This window comes from Scyliorhinus canicula, chromosome 9, assembly GCF_902713615.1.
Source record: "Scyliorhinus canicula chromosome 9, sScyCan1.1, whole genome shotgun sequence".
In the NCBI taxonomy this organism is placed as follows: domain Eukaryota; kingdom Metazoa; phylum Chordata; class Chondrichthyes; order Carcharhiniformes; family Scyliorhinidae; genus Scyliorhinus; species Scyliorhinus canicula.
Genome location: NC_052154.1, coordinates 173,600,973 through 173,625,865, shown reverse-complemented (window position 1 = coordinate 173,625,865; position 24,893 = coordinate 173,600,973). Strand labels below are relative to the sequence as shown.

Here is a 24,893-nt window from a genome sequence, read left to right as displayed (position 1 = left end):
GGTTAAAGTCCAACAGGTTTGTTTCAAACACTAGCTTTCGGAGCATTCACCTGAGGAAGGAGTAGTGCTCCGAAAGCTAGTGTTTGAAACAAACTTGTTGGACTTTAACCTGGTGTTGTAAGACTTCTTACTGTGCTCACCCCAGTCCAACGCCGGCATCTCCACATCATGGCTTTGCTCTAACTTTTAGCCTTGGTGCAGTGGAAATGCAAATCATGAGATTTTAGCCCACTTAATGATACTTTCCCTCACTTTCATCTATTGAAACAAACTCCAGGCTGTCAGATGGACTAAAGCGTCCTCACAGCCAATCAAAGGTTAAATGGTGGAAATCTGGTTTAAGCACGATTTGTCCTGATTGTCAGGCATCACAAAGCCAGGGTGCGTTTACAGCATCAACATCAGTTCAGGGATATATCCCTTAAAGTGACTTTTCAACAACAGAACATTTTTCTTCAAGATCTGTATTTCCCTTTTCGGATACTGACAGACGGGATTCTCTGATCCTGAGGCTAAGTGCTGACGGCGTTGCAAATGCCGTCGTGTTTTACGACGGCGTCAACAGGCCCCCAGGAGCAGCGATCCTGTGCCCTACAGGGGAACAGCACGGCAATAGAGCGACTCACGCAGCTCCAGCTGCCGATACCGGCGTAAAACAGGCACCGCGGGTCTGCACATGCGCGTTTTTGCCAGCGCGAATTCGCTCATGCGCGCCAGTTGCCTTGTCCACGCCGGCCCTGACGCAACATGGCGTAGAGCTACAGGGGCCCAAAGTAAAAGAGGCCCCCAGCAGGAGAGGCCGGCCCGCCGATCGGCAGGCCCCGATCGCGCTCCAGGCCATGGTGGAGGCGCCACCCCCCCCTTCAGGTTGAACACCCCTCCCCCCACCAGGCCGCCCCCAAACAGGATGGCCACCGAGATACCGCTGGGTAGGACCACATGTGAATTGCGCCGGCGGGACTCGGCCTATCTCGGTGGCCATTCGGCCCATCCCGCGTGGAGAATCGCTGTGGGGCCGCGTAGAACCCCCCCCCTGGAGAATCAGCAGACCGGCGTCGTGTGGATCGTGCCCTACCCAACCCCCCCCCCCCCCCCCCACCTGCCCCCTGAGATTCTCCCACCTGGCCTGAGGTCAGAGAATCCCGCCCCATAATTGTATGAGTGTTCAGTTTACGGCTTTTATTCCATATTTCAGCATTTGTACTCTTCACTTCGTTTTTTGATGTCTTTGTTTTCGAGAAGTTAATTCTCTTGAACTGTGCTCTGGTGCTGTCTTTCCGAAGGTGGCTAATGCATGAGCAGGAATGCCTTCGCTGGACAATCAGGGATTTAATTGCCCACGGTTATTACGCATGACAGAATCTGACATGAGGCCACGATGGATCAGACTGAAAGCAGCAATTTTCCCCCAATCCTAACCCTGTGGTATGGAGGAGCCACTTTCACTGCCTCTGAAAGTAGGAGAACAATGCTGAGATGTCAGGAGATGGGCTTTCAAGGTACATCAAGCCAAATGTAAAATTGGAGGAAAAATTGCAGCCAGCCAAGTTGACAACTTCGGACCACGTACAGATCACCAGAGTATCTGAGCTGTGATAATTCATTCACATCCAGCACTGTGACAGATCTTCCAACTCAGTCCTCAGTGAGAGCGGAGCAGCTTAATTTCAGCACGGACCACTATGTTTCCTGTTTATAGCTTGCATCAAAGAGAATTGATGAAAGGTTTGTGACCACTCGCCAGCTTTTAAGTTTCCACCTGTTTGATCGCACCTACTTCACTGGGCACTCAGCTGTATTTTTATCTTCATGAGATTCTCCACAGATTTGGATGACCATCTGTCATTGCAGAATTAACACTGCTTTTCTTTTTTTTGGAAATAAAAAGCTAACAAAAGCAGTGCGCACGATTCGCCATTGATGACCTCGTGTTCAGGTTAACGGAAAGTAAGAGGGACGGATTCTCCGTTCCCGCGGCTAAGTGCCGGCTGCAACGGAGAATTCGCGGGCGTCTTACGACGCCGAACCCTCACCGATTCCAGGACCGACAGGCAGGGTGTCGGGTGAAACTCCCGGCTCCCGCGCCAAAAATGGCTGGAGAATGGCTGGGTCCACACGACAACCGCGCGGTCTGGAACTCGGCCCATCAGGGGCGGGGCATCGCGGGAGGGCTTGCCGATGGTGTGCCAGTGCCGATGCAACGCGTGCGGTGTGCGATGCGATGGTGCCATTTCTGAGGGGACAGAGACTCACAAGGTGGCGCCAAACCGTCTCCTGCCCGATCTGGGCGTTGGAATGGATTCTCTGCCCAATCGCCGATTACGATATCGGCGTCGGGCAGCGGAAAATCCCGCCCTGTGTTTCAGCCATCAGTGTGTTCAGAAGTACCGCTAAACCCTCCACCTATTGATCATTTCCAGATGCAGTTAATGTGCACTCTATAGTGTTTTTAAAAAGTTCAGAGTACCCAATTCATTTTTTCCAATTAAGGGGCAATTTAGCGTGGCCAATCCGCCTACTCTGTACATCATTGGGTTGTGGGGGCGAAACCCACGCAAACACGGGGAGAATGTGCAAACTCAACACGGACAGTGACCCAGAGCCGGGATCGAACCTGGGACCGCGGCGCCGTGAGGCTGCAATGCTAACCACTATGCCACCCTGCTGCCCCGTGCACCCTATAGTTAGGTGTATAGTATGTAATCTTGATGGCTATATCGTTACAGTTTTCACGAAGCTCATTCTATAATCATTGTCGAAGCCCTGAAGGGATAGTCTCTCAACTGACCCAAGCTGCACAAAGCAAAGTGAGAGTTTTGTGGGGAGAGTTGAAAGAGAGCTTTATTAAAATCACCGCAGCATTGTTGTTAAAATGGCTTTACTAAACAAGAGCAAAACTGAAATACTGTACACCCTGATTATTGGCAAATGTGCTCATTTTATTGTTGCAATGGACTGAATGAAACCTGAGTTGATAGAATCCTCACCTTGTGAATATTTTAATCATTACAGTAATATTGTAACTTCATGTTTTTTAGTTTTGCCAATTGGGTTAGTACAGGAACATGTGACGACAGACTTCCTCTAATCTGCTGGTTGTAGTGTATATTAAATCAGTTCCAAGTGAGTAAACGCACAGAACAAAATTGTGTGCATTTTGAAAGTTATTTTCAAAGAACAAAGAACAGTACAGCACAGGAACACAGGTCCTTCGGCCCCCCCCCCAAGCCTGCGCCGATCACGTGTCCGATCTAGACCAACTGCCTGCATCCTTCTATATCCCGTCTGTTCATGTGTCTATCTAAATAAGTCTTAAAGGTCGCTCACGTATCTGCCTCAACCACCTCACTTGGCAGTGCATTCCAGGCCACCACCACCCTCTGTGTAAAAAGCTTCCCCCGCACATCTCCACTGAACCTTTCCTACCTCACCTTGAACTTGTGCGCCCTTGTAATTGTCATTTCCGCTCTGGGAAAAAGCCTCCAACTGTCCACCATATCCATATCCCTCATGGTTTTATAAACTTCTATCAGGTCGCCCCTCAGCCTCCCTCTTTCTAGGGAGAACAATCCCAGTTTATTCAATCTCGCCTCATAGCTTAAACCCTCCATACCAGGCAACACCCTGGTATTGAAGAGACACAGGACGGCTCATTGTGAAAACGTAACAGTGAAGATATGTTGTCAGTGCACAGCATTAGGAGATTTACTGTATTGTTTGTGATATACTGTAAGATTTTACTCGACCTGGGAATGCTAGATTTCAACACTAAATGCCGAAAGTATTAATTCCTCAACAGCAATATCCCTCACTACGAGCACAAAATTCCATGAAAATAAAATGGATGTGTGAGGACCCCATGGGTGTGTCAAAAAGATAAAACTAAAATTTACAGTTTCATCAAGTCGCACGTGCATACCTACAACAAGGAACTATTAGGAGTGAGTTTTGTGATCGAGCACTGACAAATTTCACATTCATTGAAACATGATGTTCCTTTTTAGGAATGAGTTACTTGACAGGAGTTTACATTTCAAACCAAAGCCAAGGGCCGGGATTCTCTGAAATCCCAGCCAAGTGTTGACGCCAGGGCGTAAACACCAGTGTACGCCGGCATCAATGGGCCTCCTGGCCCAGCAATTCACCGCTGTTCAGGGGGCTAGCACGGTGGTGGAGAGCTGCGCGCTGATGGCGCGGGTCCGCGCATGCGTGCAACGGCCATCTTCGTGCTGACGAATGCGCGTGGTTGCCGTCTCCGCGCTGGCGCGGAGCAACATGTTGGGGACTTTACAGCGGGCCGCGCGGAAAGAGGTAAGCCCCCTCCAGCTCGCAGCCACCCGCCGATTGGATGCCCCCGATCGCGGGCCTGGGCCCCGTGGAGGCCCCTTCTGGAGTCAGATCCCCCCGACCCCCACCAGGATGTCCACAGCGGCCGCGGGTCTGTGCTCCTGCAGGGTGATGCCAGGTTAGAACCACACCGGCAGAACTTGGCGGCAGTTCGGCCCGTCGCCCGCAGAGAATCGCCGCGGGGGCCTATTTAAGCGGCCCCCGACCGGCGCCGTGGCGACCGTGCGGGCGTGATTGGCGCCGATTCTCCGGTCACCGGAGAATTGGCAGCCCGCCGTTGGACCGGCGTGGTGGGAATTTCCCGCTCACCCAGTGATTCTCCAACCCGGCGTGGGCTCGGAGAATCCCGCCCATGATTCTGAGTTCAAGTGACTGAGATTTTATGGCCATTCATGTTTTACAGTGACGTCAGGTGTTCATGAGGTAATCTTTCCGCATTTGTCAAATGCTCTTCTCCTTTCTGTAGGTCTGCCATTGATTTAATTGTTTTTCTCAAAAGGCCTTTGACATTTATCTGAAATACATAGGCAGATTAATGGATTTCAACCGAAGACATCTGAGTGAGGACTAGGCAATCCTGATGAATTGCTTAACTCATTCAGATGTTGTCAGTGAATTAACAAAGTCCTGTGTTCATTAACCCACCTTCAATCAGCCTCGGTCTAACTTTCTGCTATGTGGATTCATTGAATAACCTGTTGCCGAGGAGTAAAAATTATTTTGCTCATTCTTCAAAGACAGCTTTTTTCTTTCTGCTACTAGACTCTTGAATGGCCTGTCTATATATTGTATTGATCTTTCCATGCATTTTTCCTTCTTAAGAGTTGTAATTGTTTTTGTGTAGAATCATAGGATTTACAGTGCAGAAGGGGGCCATTCGGCCCATCGTGTAAATACAGACGGAGCGATCTGTCAGGTCTGTACGCAGAATAATATTTTTCACTGTACCTTTGGTATATGTGACAGATTTTATAAATAAATAAACAACCAAATAAATAAATAATTTGAAAGAAAACATGTTATATGGCTAAAAATATTTTTATGAAAAGGCCATAATTACAGATACTTCAACAATGGCATAGTGGCCAAAGGCACTGCCTCATGTAACTCCAATCCATACAGAGCAGAAGGCTAGCGGAGCAAGCTGGTCTCAGTTTCTGGACAGTAACGGACAGCACAACACGCCAGGATCCTTGAATTAGGACTGGAAATATCAGATGCAGTTCCTGCTCTTGATTGTCCCACAGTTAGCACGGCTGGAAAGTGCACATGTGGGCATCGGATGAAGGACAGAATTGCATTGGGCTGTGATGCCTCCCATGCTTGAACGGTCTGCTGTCACTCACACAAACAATCGTCATTTGGACGAGGTGCCCGGAGAATTGCCGTGAAACTAACCAATGTTTGGCCAGACCTAGGAGTGCTGAATTCTGACACTTCAGCGCCTATAGTACTCACCCCTCACCTGCATGGGGCGCCAGAGAGCGGCTGGCTGCAGTGTAACTGCACCCCAAACAAGACTCAGCAATTTTGGGAGGTTTGGGGAGAAAACTGTACAGGAAAGGAGACCGAAATCATGGAATAAAAAAATATATGTAGAGTTTCACAATCGATAAGAATAAAATAAATCTGACATTTCCCCAACTGATTTTTTGACACTAATGCTGTGCAAATTCTGGATACCAGCAGCAGGAATTCTCATTTGTGACAGCAAGTCTAAAAACCCAGCGATATCTTCTGGTCATCTGCTGGCATTTGGGAATTATTTTTTTGCACAGGAAGTACTGGTGTTGAATAAGCATCCTCCATGTATTCTGTGGTCATTGCACCTTACTGGCAAGTAAACGCAAGCAAGATAATTTGCCACTTTCATTATGTCACTTTTTTTTCCACATACTGTAACTTTCAAGGTGACTGTTATTGATGGGGATTTTTTTTTTTTAAATGTTCTCGCATCTCTTCTTTGATGACTCCACAGTTTCCTGTAACTTTGAAATTGGAAGGGTGCTATGGTCTCTCTGGTTATTCATTGAGATGGATTAAATTAAGATGCATTCCGCGGTGAAAGATTATTTCACACGGCGTTGTCATTGGATGATAATAGCCTCATACATTTTGCCGGGTTGCCTTTTGTTGTTGTCAGCTGAATAAAGAGTCACTTGTCTGACGCAGTGTTTGTGAATTATTACCATCACCGTTGTTTGAATTAAAGGCAACGACGAACGTTGTTTGTAACAGTTAAACATTGCCAGAGCAAAATCTGAGCATTTTCAAAATTTAAATCAAGATATATGGGAGTTTGTGAAAACAAATCTTCGGAGGTTTGACACTATCTCAGTAAATCATAATACATTCTGCTCTGAATTACAATGCGCACCAGGTAAATAGGTTCATTTTCAAAGATTGTGTGTTTTCATATTGCTACTGGTGCAAAAATGAAAAATGCGCCTGATATGAACAAATTAAATGTCTGAGGCAGTCAATTATTAAAACATATTTTGTTTCCTTTATCACACAAGGAAAATGAGGACTTACCCACAGCTGGTTTCTAACAGGCTGTCGCCAACCTGCAGTGAAGCCATTCCGAAGTCTGCTATTCTGATGTTATTCTTTTCATCCAGCAATAAATTTTCAGGTTTCAAGTCCCTGTGGCTGTAGGGGAAAGACATGGTGAGAATTACTGAGGGTCACCTTCACAACCTCTGTTTAAGTGGAAGGGACCAAGATAAACCTGATCTGTCTCCCTGTCCAGTTTGATCAAAGTATTTTACAGTATGCTAAGTTTAGTCAGCTGAACCAACAGCTGCTGTCGCATCCAAAGTGGGAACAGCTCCGCAAGGGAAATTCCTTTAAAAAAAAAGCAGGAAAGGGAAAATGCTAGAAAAATGTACATAACGGGCCAGACAGCATCTGAAGCAGCATATTGCTCAACTTGCTGCATCAGATCCTACATCAAAATCCAAGGTTCACATAAAGGGCCGCCATTCAAAGTATTAAGATGTTTTTCCCTTTCAGATGCTGACCAACCTGTTGAGCACTTGCTTGAACACAGATTCAGCAAGGTCGCACTCATTTTGTGGGTGTAAGTTAGAACGATGACAAATATAACAAAACTCCGTGTCCAGTTTGCATATGCATTTGGGCTATCACCAAATTTGCAGGAGCTTTTATATTGAAGGTGACCAAGCATAAATAAGTGCAGGCTTCACTTCAATATCGAAATGAAGGCCCTGTGGTAGTTTCTGGAAAATTCATTCAGTTATTATTATTAGTCAACGTTAGAATTGTGCGTGCTCCGACTAGTACTTTATTCGACAGCAGTTTAACCGCCAATTTACTTAACTGTCAGCATTGAGCTCCCTAAAAATTCTTCTCCCGTCTGTGGAAACTGCCCTTGATCATGTCCATGAGCACAGTGAAAAATAATTCATTTTCTACATTTATTATCCTTTGGAATGTTTTAATAGCCCCAGTCTGCCAAGGTGGGCAGAGTCATGTTTTCGATCCTGTTTTTTTGTCTGTAAACTATATATCTCAGAAATTATCGGGATTCAAATTAAGAATAACTTAAAGCCTGCATCAATTTCATATTTTTATTGGTCGTCTAGGAATCGTACGGTATGAAATAACGAAATATTGTGTCAGGTACCCCAAAAAGAGCGAGAAACTATGTTTGCAAACGCAGATTTTTATTGCTTTTCTCAAAATTCAATTTGGTGTCACCATGATCAGATGAAGAACTGTACCCAAGAACCAGGATGCAAAGCATGATCTTCAAAGAGGGATTAAGTGCATTTATTTTCATGCTTGACATAGTTAACTGTGTTTCCTTTACAACATACACCTGTCACGATTCCTCCCAAAGTAGCTCTGCATTCTGTCTTCAGCTTGGGTATTCGGCAAAATGACTGGTCTTCAATGAAGACAGGAAGAAAGAGAAAAAGATTGGCATAACCATTCATCTCCCGCCCCACCTACATAGCCAAGCAATAGGACATTCCGTAAACTCCACCATTAGCACAGCGTCAACCATTGCCCGATATGATACCACACAGCCAGAAACACACCCAACAGTCAACTGTCCATTTCGAAGGTGGTCAAATACAAAATAATTCATCAATAAATCAAAGCCATCCATTTTAGAACAACATAAAACTTGATGAAATGAAAGGCAAGAATGTAGAAGTCTAAAAAATATCCCAGCTCTATGAAATGCTATAATTGACACAAGACAATTACGCAAACTCTGCAGAGTCTACATGCTTTCTGAACACCTCCTGTCTCAAAACTGAATGCACGGAATGTTGGGCCTAGTAGAAACAGGTAACCAGGAAGCAAGTGCCTGTGTTTCCCCGCTACGGTAGTGTTTGATTTCTCATGGACTGGTTAATGTTTGCACTGCCGCAGCTGTATTACCTGCTGGCATTATCTCGGAGATACACCGGAGAGTCACACTAGCGAGCATTTTTCACCAACTGTTCTGACAATGAGCAACTTTTCCCTTACAGCAGGTGCACCAATTAATAAAATACCTTTGGTGTCAGTCTGCAAGGAAGCAACTTTGAGATCGTACAGCTACTGGAGCAGAGCATTAAATCATTGCAGTCACTTCTTTATCCAAGTTTCTATGGCTGAAGGAGCCATCTGAAGGCTGAGTGGCCATTAAACCTTTTTTGGTCTGCATCAGTTACAAGAAGATTAGTATTTTGATGGCACAAAACCTCGAAAGTCACCGTGATTGAGTGAGGTGTCGCTACTACGCCTGCAATCTGATTAAAGTTCTGAGCAGAAAGGGGCATGTCTAGTGGCATTTCAGATCAATAACAGTTTTCTAAATGGAGATTTTGCCATACACTACAACGTACAAAGCTAGGCATTCTACTGTGTCCACAATCTAGATTCTATTTTTGTACTTCTTCACATTCTTCTTTGTTCTCTCTCTTATAAGAAGATGAATATCATCATTTATCAGTATACTGTTGTCAGCCATTGTACCGACAAGGTTTTCAAGCCCGCCATCTTGATCAATGCTGTATTCGGATTATTCTGATCCACAGTCCTTAATGTATTTGTTTTCATCAATGCCATCATTGTCATATTCAGTCTGATCTTTTTCACCTTTAGAGTTGAAGTCATCAGGCAAATGAGGAATGGGATAGGAAATAAGCCCAGAATTGATCTTGCTGTATAATATAAACAGTGTGAAAAATGAAACTCACATATTAAAACCAATGAAAATCATAATGGGCCACAGGAAAAGTGAGTCTGATTCCTACATTGGGAAGTGAATTAGATCCCTAGGTTGAGGGGAACATCTGATTCCTATGTTGGGAAGCTGTGTTGAGCAGTTGAAAAATCAGCTATTTTTGGTCCAACAACTTTGATGGTGGCAAGTGCTAAGCAGAACTGACAGTACAGTCACACTCAGAACCCATCAGTCAGTTGCTGTCTCATGGTGCACCCGTATACATATCGTGGCCACAAGAGCAGATCCAGAGGCTGAGAATCCTGCGGTGAGTAGCTCACCTCCTGACTCCTCAAATCTTGTCCACCATTAAGGTATAAATCAGGAGTGTGATGGAATACTCTTCACTTGCCTGGACGAGTGCAAGCACCTACAACACTCAAAAAGCTTGATATCATCCAGGACAAAGCAGCCCATTTGACTGGGGCCTCATCTACCACCAACACAGTGATAGTAGTAGCATCTCACCAAGCTCCTCCGACAGCAACTTCACTGTAGATTCACTGTAGCAACTCACCAAGCTCCTCCGACAGCAACTTCACTGTAGATTCACTGTAGCAACTCACCAAGCTCCTCCGACAGCAACTTCCAAACCCTTGACATTACCACCTAGAAGGACAAGGCCAGCAGGTGCCTGGGAACACCACCAGCTGCTATATAATTCCCCTCCAAATTACATCATCCTTCCAAGGCGGCAGGACGGGGTGCCAGGGCACTGCCCACCCTGTCCCTCACCACCCAGGGGCTATATTCACCACTGAGCCCCCTGGCTTGGTCATCACAACTGGTTTCCGTGTTTTGGAACCCAGTAGTGATTCCCGCTGGCATTACACCACGCTCGCGAGGTGGAACATCCGATGACTCCAGAAGCAACGGCATTAAGCCATTTATGAATGTTTAAAATACTTTAAATTCATGGTCATCGGGTACACGCCCTCATTGGGCGTGAACCTAATTATATCGCCCGCAGGAGGGTGGGGAAGATCTCAAACTGTCTCGCTGCCGCAAATCCCATTATGGCCCTTTGGCGAGAGTGAGTGGTCATAGAAGGATTTGCACCTGCGATGGAGGGAGCAAGAAAATTTCACCCCAAATATTTAACTGATTTGGCACAATAATGTGTATGTAAGTATATTATTTATATCTGCATAATCTTATATACATGGCACAAATGATCCAGGAATTGCTGCTTAATTATAAGTTATAGAATTATAGAGTCCACGAAGATTCCGCCGACAGCGTACCCCTGCCGTGTGTTTCCCGGCAGCATGGGTGGGATCAATGGGAAATTCCAGCAGCGGTGGGTCCCGAAAATCCCGCCGCTGGCCAACATTAGGCTGCTCCCGCCGCCGAGAAACACGTCACGCAGAGGCTGGATAGCAGTAATTCCACTCCTACAAATGTCCAAAATAATGGCTCATAGCATCACGATAAACGGCCAGCTGTTTAGCACTGGGCTGAGATGTAATTTCTATTCACTTAAAGTTGTGAATCTTTGGAACTCTCTATCCCAGAGATCTGTGGTTATTCAGTCACTGAGTATCTTCAAGACCAGGGTTGGTGGATTTTAACCACAAAGCAAATCGAATGATATCAGAATAGGCGGGAAAGCGGAGTTCGTGTTGGCGTTCAACAATTAATTTGGTGAATGGCTAAACAGTTTCAATGGGCCATGTGGCGTAACCCTGCTTCTGTAAGGGCATCAAAGGTTATGCGGGGTGTAGTATATTGCAGGACCTGAGCATTATGTGATACCGTCCTTTCTGCTGGGAGGTGTAAATGAAGTCAGTCATATAATGTGTTCTTACAGTGAACTTACATGGTGAGTTTCTCTCAGTGCAATACTTAACTAAACGCTAACAATGAGGTTGGCTGGAATTCTTTGCTACACTTCATTTGAGAAATTAAGGACTGGAGAACCTTGTGACACTTCTTGAGGAACTTCTAAAGTTGCTTTTGCAGGAGGTTTGGCTGATTTTAAAGAATGGTCCACGTGCAAGTCATACTCAAATAAGCACTATGTGTGGGATTCTGTGATCCTGAGGCTAAGTGTTGACGCCGTCGGAAACGCCGTCGCATTTCTCGACGGCGTCAACACAGCCTCAGAATCAGCAACTCTGGCCCTACAGGGGGCCAGTATGGCACTGGAGCGGTTCACGCCGCTCCAGCTGCTGATCCCGGCGTCAAATGGGCGCCGCAGGATCTGCGTATGCGCAGTGGCACCGGCGCCAACACGAACATGCACAGTGGCTTCCTTCAATGTGCTGGCCACGATGCAACATGGCGCAGGACTACATGGACCGGCGCGGAAGAAAGGAGGTCGCCAGCCAGAGAGGCCGGTCCGCCGAGTTCCCACCGGCTGAGAACAGGTGTGGACGGCGCCGGCGGGATTCGGCGTTTTTACAACGGCGTTGAGCGGCCCCCAACTGCCACCGCGCCAACTGCGCCAGCATCAATGGTGCCGCTCTGCGGAGAATCACATGCCAGTGTCAGGGTGGCGTGGCGCGATTTGCGCCAGTCACGGGCTGAGAGAATCTCGCCCCATGGAATCATGGCTGCTTTGATTGGAACCATAATGTAACTATCCAACCTGACCCCCATTTCAGAATTCAGAATGTCCAATTCATCTAACAGGACGTCTTTTGGGACTTGTGGGAGGAAACAGGAGCGCTTGGAGGAGACCCATGCAGACACGGGGAGAACGTGCAGACTCTGCACAGACAGTGACCCAAGCTGGGAATCGAACCTGGGACCTTGGCGCTGTGAAGCAACTGTGCGACCACTGTGCTACCGTCCCGCCCACAGGTGGCCAGAGTCAATGATTTCCTCACCATGATTGGGTCAGATACGTTTGGAGCAAGGCCTACCCCACCCAGTATTATGGTCTGTCTATTCTGAAATTAATGAAATTCTGGATTCATATTGTGGCATGATTAAGAATGAAATTGCACTGAGATTTGCATTCAGTGAGTGGATGCAGTTGTCAAGTGAGACTGTCTTCACTGTGGGTACAGCGTAAACTTGGAAGTGAACTTTTGAGACATGTTCGTAGGAGGCTTAAAGACCAAAGGTAATACGCCGATGTGGAAGGAGGTCTGTATAAGGCCACAGCCATGGAAATAGCAGGAAGAGGTAGTTGCAAATTCCAAGGGAGTTCTTTTCCTGAGCAGGCTGGAGAGGCCCATCGAATTTCAGCGAGATCCAGGCCACGATGGCCAAGGTCAGTCTCAGAGTCAAAAATTCAAATCCTACTGTTGCCATGGTAGCCACGAACCATTCAAATGCCCCCCACCACCACCCCTCTACTTTCTAGTCCAAACCATGCCTGTCCACTCATATCCAGTTGACATGCTGGAGTAGGGGGAACAGTAAAAGCTCCATACTGCAGCCATGCAGGTTGAGATGATGGTAGACCTAAAGGTGGTTCAGGAGTCTGAGAATGCTTAATTGTATATATGATAGAAGTTGATGTTATTGAGCAGGAAGGTCAAGAGTTGTGCATGGTCTGAGAACAAGGGAAATAGCAGATGGAAGATCAGAGTAAAAGGGCATTCCAATGGAAATGAAAGTCCGACATTCACAACCTATTTTCAACGTTGATGTAGCTGCAGTCGTGCGTGTGTGCAAGAAGCCACAAAGTCGCATTCCCTTCTGCAAAACTGGTGTGAAACTGGTTAGTTCTTCCAATAACTGTATTCCAGTGTTGAGTGAAATTAGAGACGTTGTAATACGATGATGCTACTTGTTATTGGTAGAAGGAGGGAACAAAGTCTCTCTGATGGATAGATATTGACTGAAGAAGATACTGAGCTGAGTTATTTACAGCAGGGATCAGTAAGAGAACATTTGACATTGAGAAAGTGCTGAGACAGCACAAAGCGATATTTGAGTAAGGACCATTAAATGATAAAATTAGGCATCACAATCATAAAATTTACAGTGCAGAAGGAGGTCATTCGGCCCATCGAGTCTGCATCGGCTCTTGGAAAGAGCACCCCACTTATGCCCACATCTCCACCCTATCCCCGTAAACCAGTAACCCCATCCAACCTAAGGGGCAATTTAGCATGGCCAATCCACCTAACCTGCACATCTTTGGACTGTGGGAGGAATTCGGAGCACCCGGAGGAAACCCACGCACACACGGGGAGGATGTGCAGACTTCGCACAGACTGGGAATCGAACCTGGGACCCTGGAGCTGTGAAGCAACTGTGCTAACCACTGTGCTACCATGTTGCCCAAGGCTGAAGTCAATATTTTACAAGGCTAGGCCAGTAAGTAAAGAGCTGGCTACATTATAAAGAGCATTGGCAAACACAAGACAACTGTGTGGAATGAGTACATATTGATTTCTTTGAAATGGAAGGGAAATAGTATCTTGATTTGGTTGATAGCTACAGCTATCAACAGTAGGGTTGCTCAGTTGGCTGGTACATGACGCAGAGTGCCACCAACAGCGCGGGTTCAATTCCCGTACTGGCTGAGGTTATTCATGAAGGCCCCGCCTTCTCAATCATGCCCTTTGCCTGAGGCGTGGTGACCTTCTGGTTAAACCAGCACCAGTCAGCTCTCCCTCTCGAAAGGGGGAAAGGGGATGGTGGCCTTTGGCCATCTGGGATAGTGGCGACTTTCATTTCATTGCAGTTACAGGTAAAGGGTAAATGTTGAGTTGTCCACTACCACAAAACTATTGAGGTTTTGAGAGGTTGGTTTTCAATTTATGGATTGCCAGAGGTGTTGGTGTCAGATAATGGACAGAATTTACATCCCAGTTTGAAATATTTCTGAGTAATAATGGAATCAAACACTTTCTGACACCCACCATTGAAAGGTACTATAGGAAGAAGTGTTCTGATTGGAGAGGCCTTTGCAGAAGTATTTGGTCAGTGACAAGCTAGATAGTAATTCCCATGTTTTTCTTCAACACAGGCTGGACGGGACTTCTGGTGGTGTAATGTAGCGGAAGACGCACACAAGGTGGCTCCACCAGAGGACTACACCTTTTGCCCTTATCTCTCAGTTTCGGTGGGTATTTGCTTCTGAAAACTCACATAATTTATGGAATAAGGTTCCATTATAGCTCCTATCGGAGTGAAATGCCCAGAAAGGTCAGAGGAAAGAAGATGGACAGTAGAAGTTTGTCGATGGAGTTGGACGCCTCTCAGAGATCGTTGGCAGATAAAATGGCAGAGGCAGCCTCTGGGGTTCCGGCCACTCCACTATCTGCCAAGGTGCTTTCAGTTACCTTGGCGAAGGAATTTGATAAACACTGGTGGGAGCTGTTGGAGAACCTCTGGAAATGAATGGAGGAGGCCTTGACCCCCATCCGACTGGCTCTGAAGAAGACCATCGAAACCGTGAAAGCCCATGGAGCCACGATAAAAGATATGGAAGTGACCCTTTTGAGGCACAGTGATCAGACTGCCTCACTGGAAGCGGAGATATCTACGGTGGCCGAAGCGAATAAATCGTTGAAGGTCAAGAATGAGAGAATTGGACCCATGTCGAAGCGTTTGAATTGTGGCACTGCCTGAGGGGATGAATTGGGGCCGGCGTGATCGGTGCGGCGCCGGTTGGCGGCCGCTCTACGCGGCCCCCCCGCGATTCTCTGGGCCGGATGGTAAAAACCCCAAGGCCCGCCGGCGCCGTTCTAACCTGCAATAAGCCGGCAGGACCTCGGCATTGAAGGGTCGGTTGGCGGCCTGTGAGGAGGAAGGGGGGTCCGACCCTGGGGAGGGGGGGGGGCCGATGTGGCCTGGCCCACGATCGGGACCCACCGATCGGCAGGCCAGCCTCTCTGTGTCCCGGCCTCCTTTATTCCGCGCTGGCCCCTGTACTCCTGCGCCATGTTGGGTCGGGGCCGGCGAGGACAATGGAGACACCGCGCATGCGTGGAAATCGCGCCGGTGGGACTGCGCATGCGCAGGTTCACGCCGGACCCACTGCGCATGCACGCATCCCCCGGCACCCATTCCATGGCCGGATCAGCAGCTGGAGCGGCGTGAACCGCTCCAGCGCCCTGCTGGCCCCCTGCAGGGGCCAGAATTGCTGATCCTGGGGCCATGTTGACGCCGCCGGGAAACGCAAAGGCGTTTCCGACGGCGTTAACACTTAGCCTCAGGATCAGAGAATCCCGCCCCAGGTTTCTTACTTTACAAGTTAGTATTTACACCAATTCTACTTTGCTTAACCTGACATCAACATAGAAGTGAGAGAAAAGGAAAACAAAATATAGATGAGATATGATACGCAAAACATTGACTTAGAGGATTCATTGCTGTTCAGAGGTTTCTCGAAATTCTCTGAGGTGATAAGGGGCAGTATATGATCGCAGTTGTTGTCAAGAGACTAGATGCTTGTACATATATGGTGAAAACTGGAGAGAGATTCCATCAGGGTCATGTAGATTATTTGCTTGAAAGAGGATATCTGACGAAGGGAGAGCGTGATAAAGCTGCTATTGTCCAAATTCCCCCTACACTGCAAAACGAATGTCCGAAAGAAAGCAAAAATCAAAAATAAAATGAAAGTCACAATGAAAGTGAAAGTTTGAGTGCACCACAGAATCCCCCAGTAGAGCAAAATGAGTCGGCTTTTGATTAAGCCAAATGAAGCAAGGTCGCAGCCCCAACCATTAAGTGAAGTCAGTTGTCAAAGTCAAAGTTCAGGTTTGACACAGTCAGGGATGTTGAGACAGCAGAGTCAAGCTAATGGAAATGAAAGAAGATACCCAGACGGGAAGAGAAAGAAGCCAGATAGGTTAATTGAAAGTATGTAGGAAGGAAGAAGAAATCATTACTTCTTGTCAAATGGTGATATTTTAGTCAAAGACATAGCGGTGCCAAGGAAAAACAATCTTTTTTGCATGTAAATGACTCTGGTAGTATCGGTCATATAAATTTTTGGCTGTGATTGAAATAAAGTATATGTACCATTTTACATTTTAATGTATAAGTTGTTTACTTTTGTTCATGTATAAGTTATTTATTTTTAATTGTGGAGGGAGTGTAGTAGATTGCAAGATCTGAACATTTTGATATATTGCCCTCTCTGCTGTTAGTTCAATAATGGCTGCTCACAGTGAATCCACATGGTGAGTTTCTTTCAGTGCAATATACAACAGGGCAACAGGTAAAGAGGAAAGTTACGTTTTTTTACATTTAGCGTACCCAATTCATTTTTTTCCCCAATTAAGGAGCAATTTAGTATAGCCAATCCACCTACTCTGCACATCTTTGGGCTATGGGGATGAGATCCACGCAGACACGGGATCAAACCCGGGTCCTTTATCGCCATGAGGCAGCAATGTGTCACCATGCGCCATCATGCTGCCCCAGGAAATTTAAGTGAAGGCCACTTTTAGATCAACCATAACCTTATTGAATGGCAGAGCAGGCTTGAGGGGCCAATTGACCTATCCTGCCCCTATTTTTGTCTGTTCATTTATTCAAACGTTTGAAAATGATTATTTGCCGAACAATCTGGTAATTGAAATCACAGTCAGAATGATTAAATAAAATTATATATTTCATCCCAGTTGATACCTTTATGTATGCTTATCTTATGACATTCAGTTTGTGCATATAATTCATTAGTATTCAGTGTTGTACTTCAAACCTAAAATCACTTTGTTCCAGTGATTGATATCAAACAGTTTCTTGGCTCTGAGCATGGAGAGTATTTAGACAGCAGTATAACTGATCAAAATCTTGTCAGATGTACTGACGATGAAAAACCCGATCATCGAGTGTGCAATCAAACTCATTGATGTTGAGATCAGAAGGTATAAATACATCAAGTGTAAGAATTGCACTGATAGCTAGTAGCAACAGCAAAAAAAAACACCCCATGAGTAAAACAGATAATTATATCTTACATACTCATACATTTTTCAGGCTCATTTGTGGACCTAGATTCAGCTCAGTTTTAGTCTCTCCCAGAGCCTCAATTAGCTGAGTTCTCTCACCAATCTGCTTTGATCCCTTGCCAAGCTCTAACTTTGAATATTGCCCTTCTTCTGTTCCTTCTCCTTCAACCTTGATAACTATTCCAACCTCTCCCAACTTGGACCTGTCTTCTCTTCTCCTCATTAGTCATCAAACTCAGCATTCCCACTGCCCAGCCTGCTCTCTTCGGGCCTGGTACTGGGCTGATGCCAAGTCGCAGCCCCCGGTGCCCCACTGCATTGGCCCAATAGCTACAACTGCGTCCCAAGACCCGTACCCTGCTGAGAGGTGCAATACCTCCATTTAAAACATGAAAATAACAATTGAAGAGTGATTGCCTAATTATGTCTTTCAAAATCGATGCCTGCTCGACCTGATCCATGTGTTCCTAAATTACATATGGGTGGCGCCAGGCTGTTTGCTCCTTGTTCATCACAGCCACATTCCATTGGCAACAGCTTGGGATGTCAGAGCACTTTTCCTTGGGAAATGAGAGGGAAAGGACAGTTTGAGGCATCTTAAAGGGAAGTAAAATGAGCCTAATCATTTTTATTTTTAACAATCCCAAAGGGTGCTTTTACCTCTCCCAAATGTCCTGGGACACCAGCCAAAGGAATGCCTTGCTTCCCCAAAGGGGTATCCGAGATAACCAAAGAATCCATCAAGTCCAGAGTTCTGCTTACCTGTTCTTTTCTAGGCCTTGGTCTCCAAGTCCGAGGGAGGTGGTGAAAATGTCAGGCTGCAAACAGTTATACTTTGAACGGGCTATTTGATTCCATGATGGAATAGAGCGCAGTCTAAAGATTAGCTAATCAAAATTTCTACCTGGATACCAGGCTCATGTGATTCACTTTCCGTGGAGGTGGGCGTTGAGAGGGTTAGTGTTTCAAAGCTATCCCGAATATGGACAGTCTGCAATGATCCAAGAGAGAGCCAGTCCTGCAGGGATGTGAATGGGAACTTACATTCGGAATGTAAAGCCAAAAGGCAGAATTTTGCCAAAAGATGGAAAAATGCGTGTGGGCTGGCCGATGACGCAATGACGCGCGTCCTAATGATGCCTGTTTGGAGGGTGTGGAGCATGGCGGACCAGCATCAAACCGGAGCCTGCCCCGATTCGGCCGTCGGAATCCATTCTCCACTCGATCGCCGATCCCGATTTCGGCGTCGGAATTCATTCTCCGCCCGATCACCAATCCCAATTTTGGCGTCGAGCTATGGAGAATCCAGCCCAATGTATAGTGTATAGTTGAAAATCATCAGGGTGCTTAAAACAACAGTCTAATGTTGGGCTTTGATTTCATGGCTTGTGAAATCATCTGAACCTATAGGATGGATCAAAACGTTGCAATAAACTCCCCCAAGATAACCGCTAGGTAACAAAAATTAGCATGAAATGATATGCTTATGTAGCAATTGTTAATCTACCATTCATCATTCATTTCAACTCAATTTGCTGTTCGTGCAAGTTGCCATTTAAATGGAAATGAAAACTTAATCAGGTTGAATTCTTCAAAGGCAATAGTCTGTCACAAATTATGGACTTGTGAGGTTCCAATTTTATATAATACCAGTCGTTTGTCACGGGTTAATTAAGAAAGGGCTTTGAGCTGAGCTCTTGGGTTCTGTAGTTCAAAATTGTTACTTTAACCATAACAAGGTTTGTTGTCTTGAATCCAAATACCATTGACGCTTCAGAAGTGAGCTGCATGATTTCAGTAGCAAAATGAAGCATTTACTCCTTTTAAACTGGCACATTTTTAGGTTGAATTTGATATTAATGGTCTAAGAATCCCCGCATTTCTGCTGATCCCGAATTTTATTTTCTACTGTCTGGTTGGTAATCTGCTGGTACAAAGCATCTACCAATTGTGGAAGCTGCCTGATTGAGATCGGTGGAATTGAAAATTAGACAGGTTCCAGAACAGGCGAATGATTGTCAGTCATCCAGTGCAAATGACAATTTATACAAAAATATAAGAAACAGCAGCAGAGAGGCCATTTGTCCCTTGAGCCTGCTCCACCACTCGATAAGATCACGGTTGATCTGCACATGGCCTCAATTCCACTTTTCTGCCTGTTCCATAAATCCCTTGATTCCCATGTCATTCAAAAATCTGTCTATCTCAGCTGTGAATATATTAAATTACCTAGTCTCTACAGCTTTCTGGGGTAGAGAATCCCAAACATTCGCCACTTGCTGGCAGAAGAAATCCTTCCTCAACTCAGTCTGAAATGGGCAGCCATTCTGAGACCATGCCCTCAAATTCTTGATTCCCCTATAAGACAAAACATCCTCTCAGCATCTATCCTGCCAACCCCTCAAAATCTTGGCAGTCTCAATCAGACAAGTGGTTAGCTGCTGCCTCACAACGCCAGCGACCTGGGTTCGATTCCGACCTCGGGTCACAGTCTGTGTGGAGTTTGCACTTTCTCCCCCTGTCTACGTGGGTTTCCTCCGGGTGCTCCGGTTTCCTCCCACAGTCCAAAGATGTGCAGGTTAGGTGGACTGGCCATGCTAAATTGCCACTTAGTGTCCAAAGGTTAGGTGGGGTGACAGGGTAGGGCGGTGGAGTGGGCCTCGGTAGAGTACTCTTTCAGAGGGTCAGTGCAGAATCGATCGGCCGAATGGCCTCCTTCTACACTGCAGGAATTCTATGATTCTATGATAACCTCACATTCCTTTAAAGCCTTAATGAGTATTGGCCTCAGATGGCACCCTAATGTGTTTAACCTACCATCATAAGACCTACCTTCAACCCGGGAATCAATCTAATGAACTCTCTCTGAACTGCCTCCACACGCCTGTCTGCATCAACGGGGCTGAGATAGAACATAGAACATAGAACGATACAGCGCAGTACAGGCCCTTCGGCCCACGATGTTGCACCGACATGGGAAGTCAAAAACTAAAGGCCATCCAACCTACACTATGCCATTATCATCCATATGCTTATCCAATAAACTTTTAAATGCCCTCAATGTTGGCGAGTGCACTACTGTTGCAGGTAGGGCATTCCACGGCCTCACCACTCTTTGCGTAAAAAACCTACCTCTGACCTCTGTCCTATATCTATTACCCCTCAATTTAAGGCTATGTCCCCTCATGCTAGCCACCTCCATCCGCGGGAGAAGGCTCTCACTGTCCACCCTATCTAACCCTCTGATCATTTTGTATGCCTCTATTAAGTCACCTCTTAACCTTCTTCTCTCTAACGAAAACAACCTCAAGTCCATCAGTCTTTCCTCATAAGATTTTCCCTCCATACCAGGCAACATCCTGGTAAATCTCCTCTGCACCCGTTCCAAAGCTTCCACGTCCTTCCTATAATGAGGCGACCAGAACTGTACGCAATACTCCAAATGCGGCCGTACCAGAGTTTTGTATAGCTGCAACATGACCTCATGGCTCCGGAACTCAATCCCTCTACCAATAAAGGCCAACACACCATAGGCCTTCTTCACAACCCTATCAGCCTGGGTGGCAACTTTCAGGGATCTATGTACATGGACACCGAGATCCCTCTGCTCATCCACACTACCAAGAATTTTACCATTAGCCAAATAGTCCGCATTCCTGTTATTCTTTCCAAAGTGAATCACCTCACACTTCTCTACATTAAACTCCATTTGCCACCTCTCAGCCCAGCTCTGCAGCTTATCTATGTCCCTCTGTAACCTGCAACATCCTTCTAGATGGGGATGGAGATGGTTGACAGCTATAAATTCCTAGGTGTGCACATCACCAAAAATCTGTCCTGGTCCACCCACGTTGACGTTACGACCAAGAAAGCACAACAATACCTATACTTCATCAGGAAACGAAGGAAATTCATAGAAAGCATCCTATCTGGCTGCATCACAGCCTGGTATGGAAACTGCTCGGCCCAAAACCGCAAGAAACATCAGAGCGTCATGAACATCGCCCAGTCCATCACACGAACCTGCCTCCCATCCATTGACTCTATCTATACCTCCCGCTGCCTTGGGAAAAAGGGCAACATAATCAAAGACCCCTCCCACCCGGTTTACTCACTCTTCCTACTTCTTCCATCGGGAAGGAGATACAAAAGTCTGAGAACACTCCTTCCCCGCTGTTACTAGACTCCTAAACAACCTTCTTATGGACATCAGATTAACACTACACTCCTGTCTGCTTCACCCGATGCCTGTGTCTATGTGTTTACATTGTGTACCTTGTGTTGCCCTATTACGAATTTTCTTTTCATGTATGAAATGATCTGTTGAGCTGCACGCAGAAAAATACTTTTCACTGTACCTCGGTACACGTGACAATAAACAAATCCAATCCAATCCACACCAATGGAATCGCATCACTTCTGAAATAAGGGGACCTGCGGGGTCTTGTGGCCCAGTGGGTCACCTCCCTAGCTTTGACCCCGAAGCTCTGGGTTCAAGCCCAATGACAGGAATTGTTGGCCATAGGCGGAGAGTTCATAATGCTCATAACCCATAATGGGCTGATAATCAGCTCAGGAACCCTTGCACCATTTCCCCACTATTCCCCAAAGACAAGGATGTTTGTGTCTGAAGATACACTTAAAAATAAGTGTCCAAAACTAAATGCGGTACTCTTTTGAGTCTCAATAACGCCTTCCATGGTTGAAGCAAGACTTCCCTACCTTTATATTCCATGTACCTTCCAATAAAGGTACCTTCCATTACTTGTTGTACCTATATTTATTATCCTTTTAAAGGAAAAGTTCTAGGTTTAGTAGTTTAAATGTTGGTAGCTAATAGCTGCTGTGCTGTTGAATCAAATTAAAATTGGGTAGCACGGTAGCATGGTGGTTAGCATAAATGCTTCACAGCTCCAGGGTCCCAGGTTCGATTCCCAGCTGGGTCACTGTTTGTGTGGAGTCTGCACGTCCTCCCCGTGTGTGTGTGGGTTTCCTCCGGGTGCTCCGGTTTCCTCCCACAGTCCAAAGATGTGCGGGTTAGGTGGATTGGCCATGCTAAATTGCCCATAGTGTCCTAAAAAGTAAGGTTAAGGGGGGGGGGGGTTGTTGGGTTACGGGTATAGGGTGGATACGTGGGTTTGAGTGGGGTGATCATTGCTCGGCACAACATCGAGGGCTGAAGGGCCTGTTCTGTGCTGTACTGTTCTATGTTTTAAAACAATAATAACTTGAATGTCGTCTACATGGAAGAATATACCCAAGTGTATCACAGAAGCGTATTCAGACAAAAAGTTATGATCAAACCAAGGGAAATATTAACAAGTGTGACAAAACGTCAGGGCAGAATGGTGACTTTTGAGAGGCATCTTACGGAAGGATAGATGGAAGGATTCACAGAGGCAGTCCCAGAGAGTAGAGTTCAGAAATCTGAAGTTAAGAAAAGGCATGGGCGGGATATACACCTCTCTGTTTACAGCTGTTTATTTAAACAAATGCCAATGTAAAATATAATGTTATTATATTTACATTATATAAAACATATAATGTAAAACAGGCTGTAGCACGGTGTGTCCTGGATAAGATTGTAAATGGAATATTCGAAAGTCACAGGGTGAGCAAAATTCCATTCTTCACAACAGTCGACCTCCGCAATATTTAAATATGAAAATGTCATAAGGGTGTGGGGCTCAAGCCCACTCTCGAAGATTGCTCACCAACCAGGCAAACATTTCACTGTAGTAATGGAGAACATTGTCAGAGATGCTTTCCTTCGGCAGAGATGTTGAACCAATGGTGGTCCTGCCCACTCAGATGGATATAAATCATCCCCTGACACTATTCAAAGAATAGCAACATTTATCTCTCAACTTACAGTGCTAAATACCGATGATCTCGTAATTTAAAAATTCATGCTGTTTGTGGAGTCTTGCTGTGTGCAAATTGCTGATTCCGTTTCCTTATGGTTACAACTGTGACTACAATCAAAAGTACCTAATTGACCAGAAACACTTTGGAATGTCCTTGGACCTTGAAAGCCATGAAAAAGATACTTTTGTGATTATATGGTTATTTATTTAACGATTTCTTAATTTTACGCTATTTTATTTATCGTTGAAAACCTGGGAAGGATTCAACACGCAAGTTGCTGAAGTATTTTTCATATCATGTGCATGTTGATTTCCTCCCCATGCCCCCCATTTCAGTTGCCACTCTGCCTCCAGAAACTACAGTGACACGGCCACACTGCAACAAGGCAGACGCTGGATTTTATTTTTAAAATTTACACACTCTCCAAAAATAATCAAACTCACCAGAAACAGCTATTAAGATGCATGATCATGACCTTTAGCTGAAACCAGGACACTGATAAATTTAAAAATGAATTTAAAAATTGCAGCCTGATTCAGCAGAAGGATTCATCCTGGAGTAGGCTGGGCTGCTGTGGTAGAGGTTAATGTGGTCATTTCACAGTCCCTTCAGGAAATGTTATATACGATTCATTGCTGTTGCAGGGCCTTCTTCATTGCAATTATTATCCCCTTGCCCGGCCTAATCCCAGCATTACCTTTACATGAGCTTGTAGCTTCTGGGTTCTTTAAATGTTACAGAGATCTCAGAGATTAATTTAACCCTGTCGGCAAGGGAAGCCAAGCAGGCAGGCAGTTAAAATCAGCCAAATAGACCTACCTGCCGATTAAAAATGTGACACTCATATTAAATTACATCCAACACCTAATCCGCTTCTTCAACATCACCCACCTCTACTCTTAGCTTAGCCCATTTATTGTCGAAACTCTTATGTCCTGGGAGTTCCATACTTGACTATTCTGATGCTTTCCTCACTGACTTCCCATCCATTACCCTCGATAAACTCCACTTGCCCAACGTGATACACAAGAACACAAAAGCCAAATACACGTGGATGCTCAAAATCTGATCGAAGAACAGAAAATGCTGAAACATTCAGCAGATTAGGCAGCATCTGTGGGGAGAAGAAACTAAGGCCGCAATTGAATTGCCGTGTTGGGCTTAAAAGACAAGGCCCTTAGATTGCAAGAGAGGCCAAAATTGAGAACCGCGCTGGGTGCCGATCTGTTTACAATTTAACTGGCCAGCTCCCATTGGCGAAATCAGGATCCTGCCTTAGTGTGGCGAGAAACCAATAATCACCACTTAAGCCCAATCTCCATACAATTAATGGGAGCGACCCCTGATCTAAAGGTTTCCTGTGATCTAACCGCCTCTCCAGCAAGTGGTCATCCGGGCGCCGATTAGTATTCCTTTTTTAAAACATCAAGCTGGTGGAAGGGCTGCTGTGGGGACCCCAGGAGGTGAGTAGCTGTCTTTGCTCTCAGGCAAAGAGCCCAGGGGCACTGGGATTACTGCCCCGGTGCTCGGTGAGGGGAGGCCCCCAGGGGGCCAGCCTAGGTCGG

General features: G+C 45.8%; 1 protein-coding gene across 8 annotated transcripts in view; it reads right to left on the bottom strand.

Annotated features, from left to right (window-relative positions):
- LOC119971908 (serine/threonine-protein kinase BRSK2) overlaps positions 1-24,893 on the bottom strand; it is a 1,145,911-nt gene that overhangs the window by 228,797 nt on the left and 892,221 nt on the right. For all 8 annotated transcript variants that reach the window (XM_038808215.1, XM_038808217.1, XM_038808213.1 and 5 more), the window contains one exon: positions 6,883-6,999. In XM_038808215.1, coding sequence (XP_038664143.1) covers positions 6,883-6,999 — 117 coding nt within the window. The remainder of the gene's footprint in view (positions 1-6,882; positions 7,000-24,893) is intronic.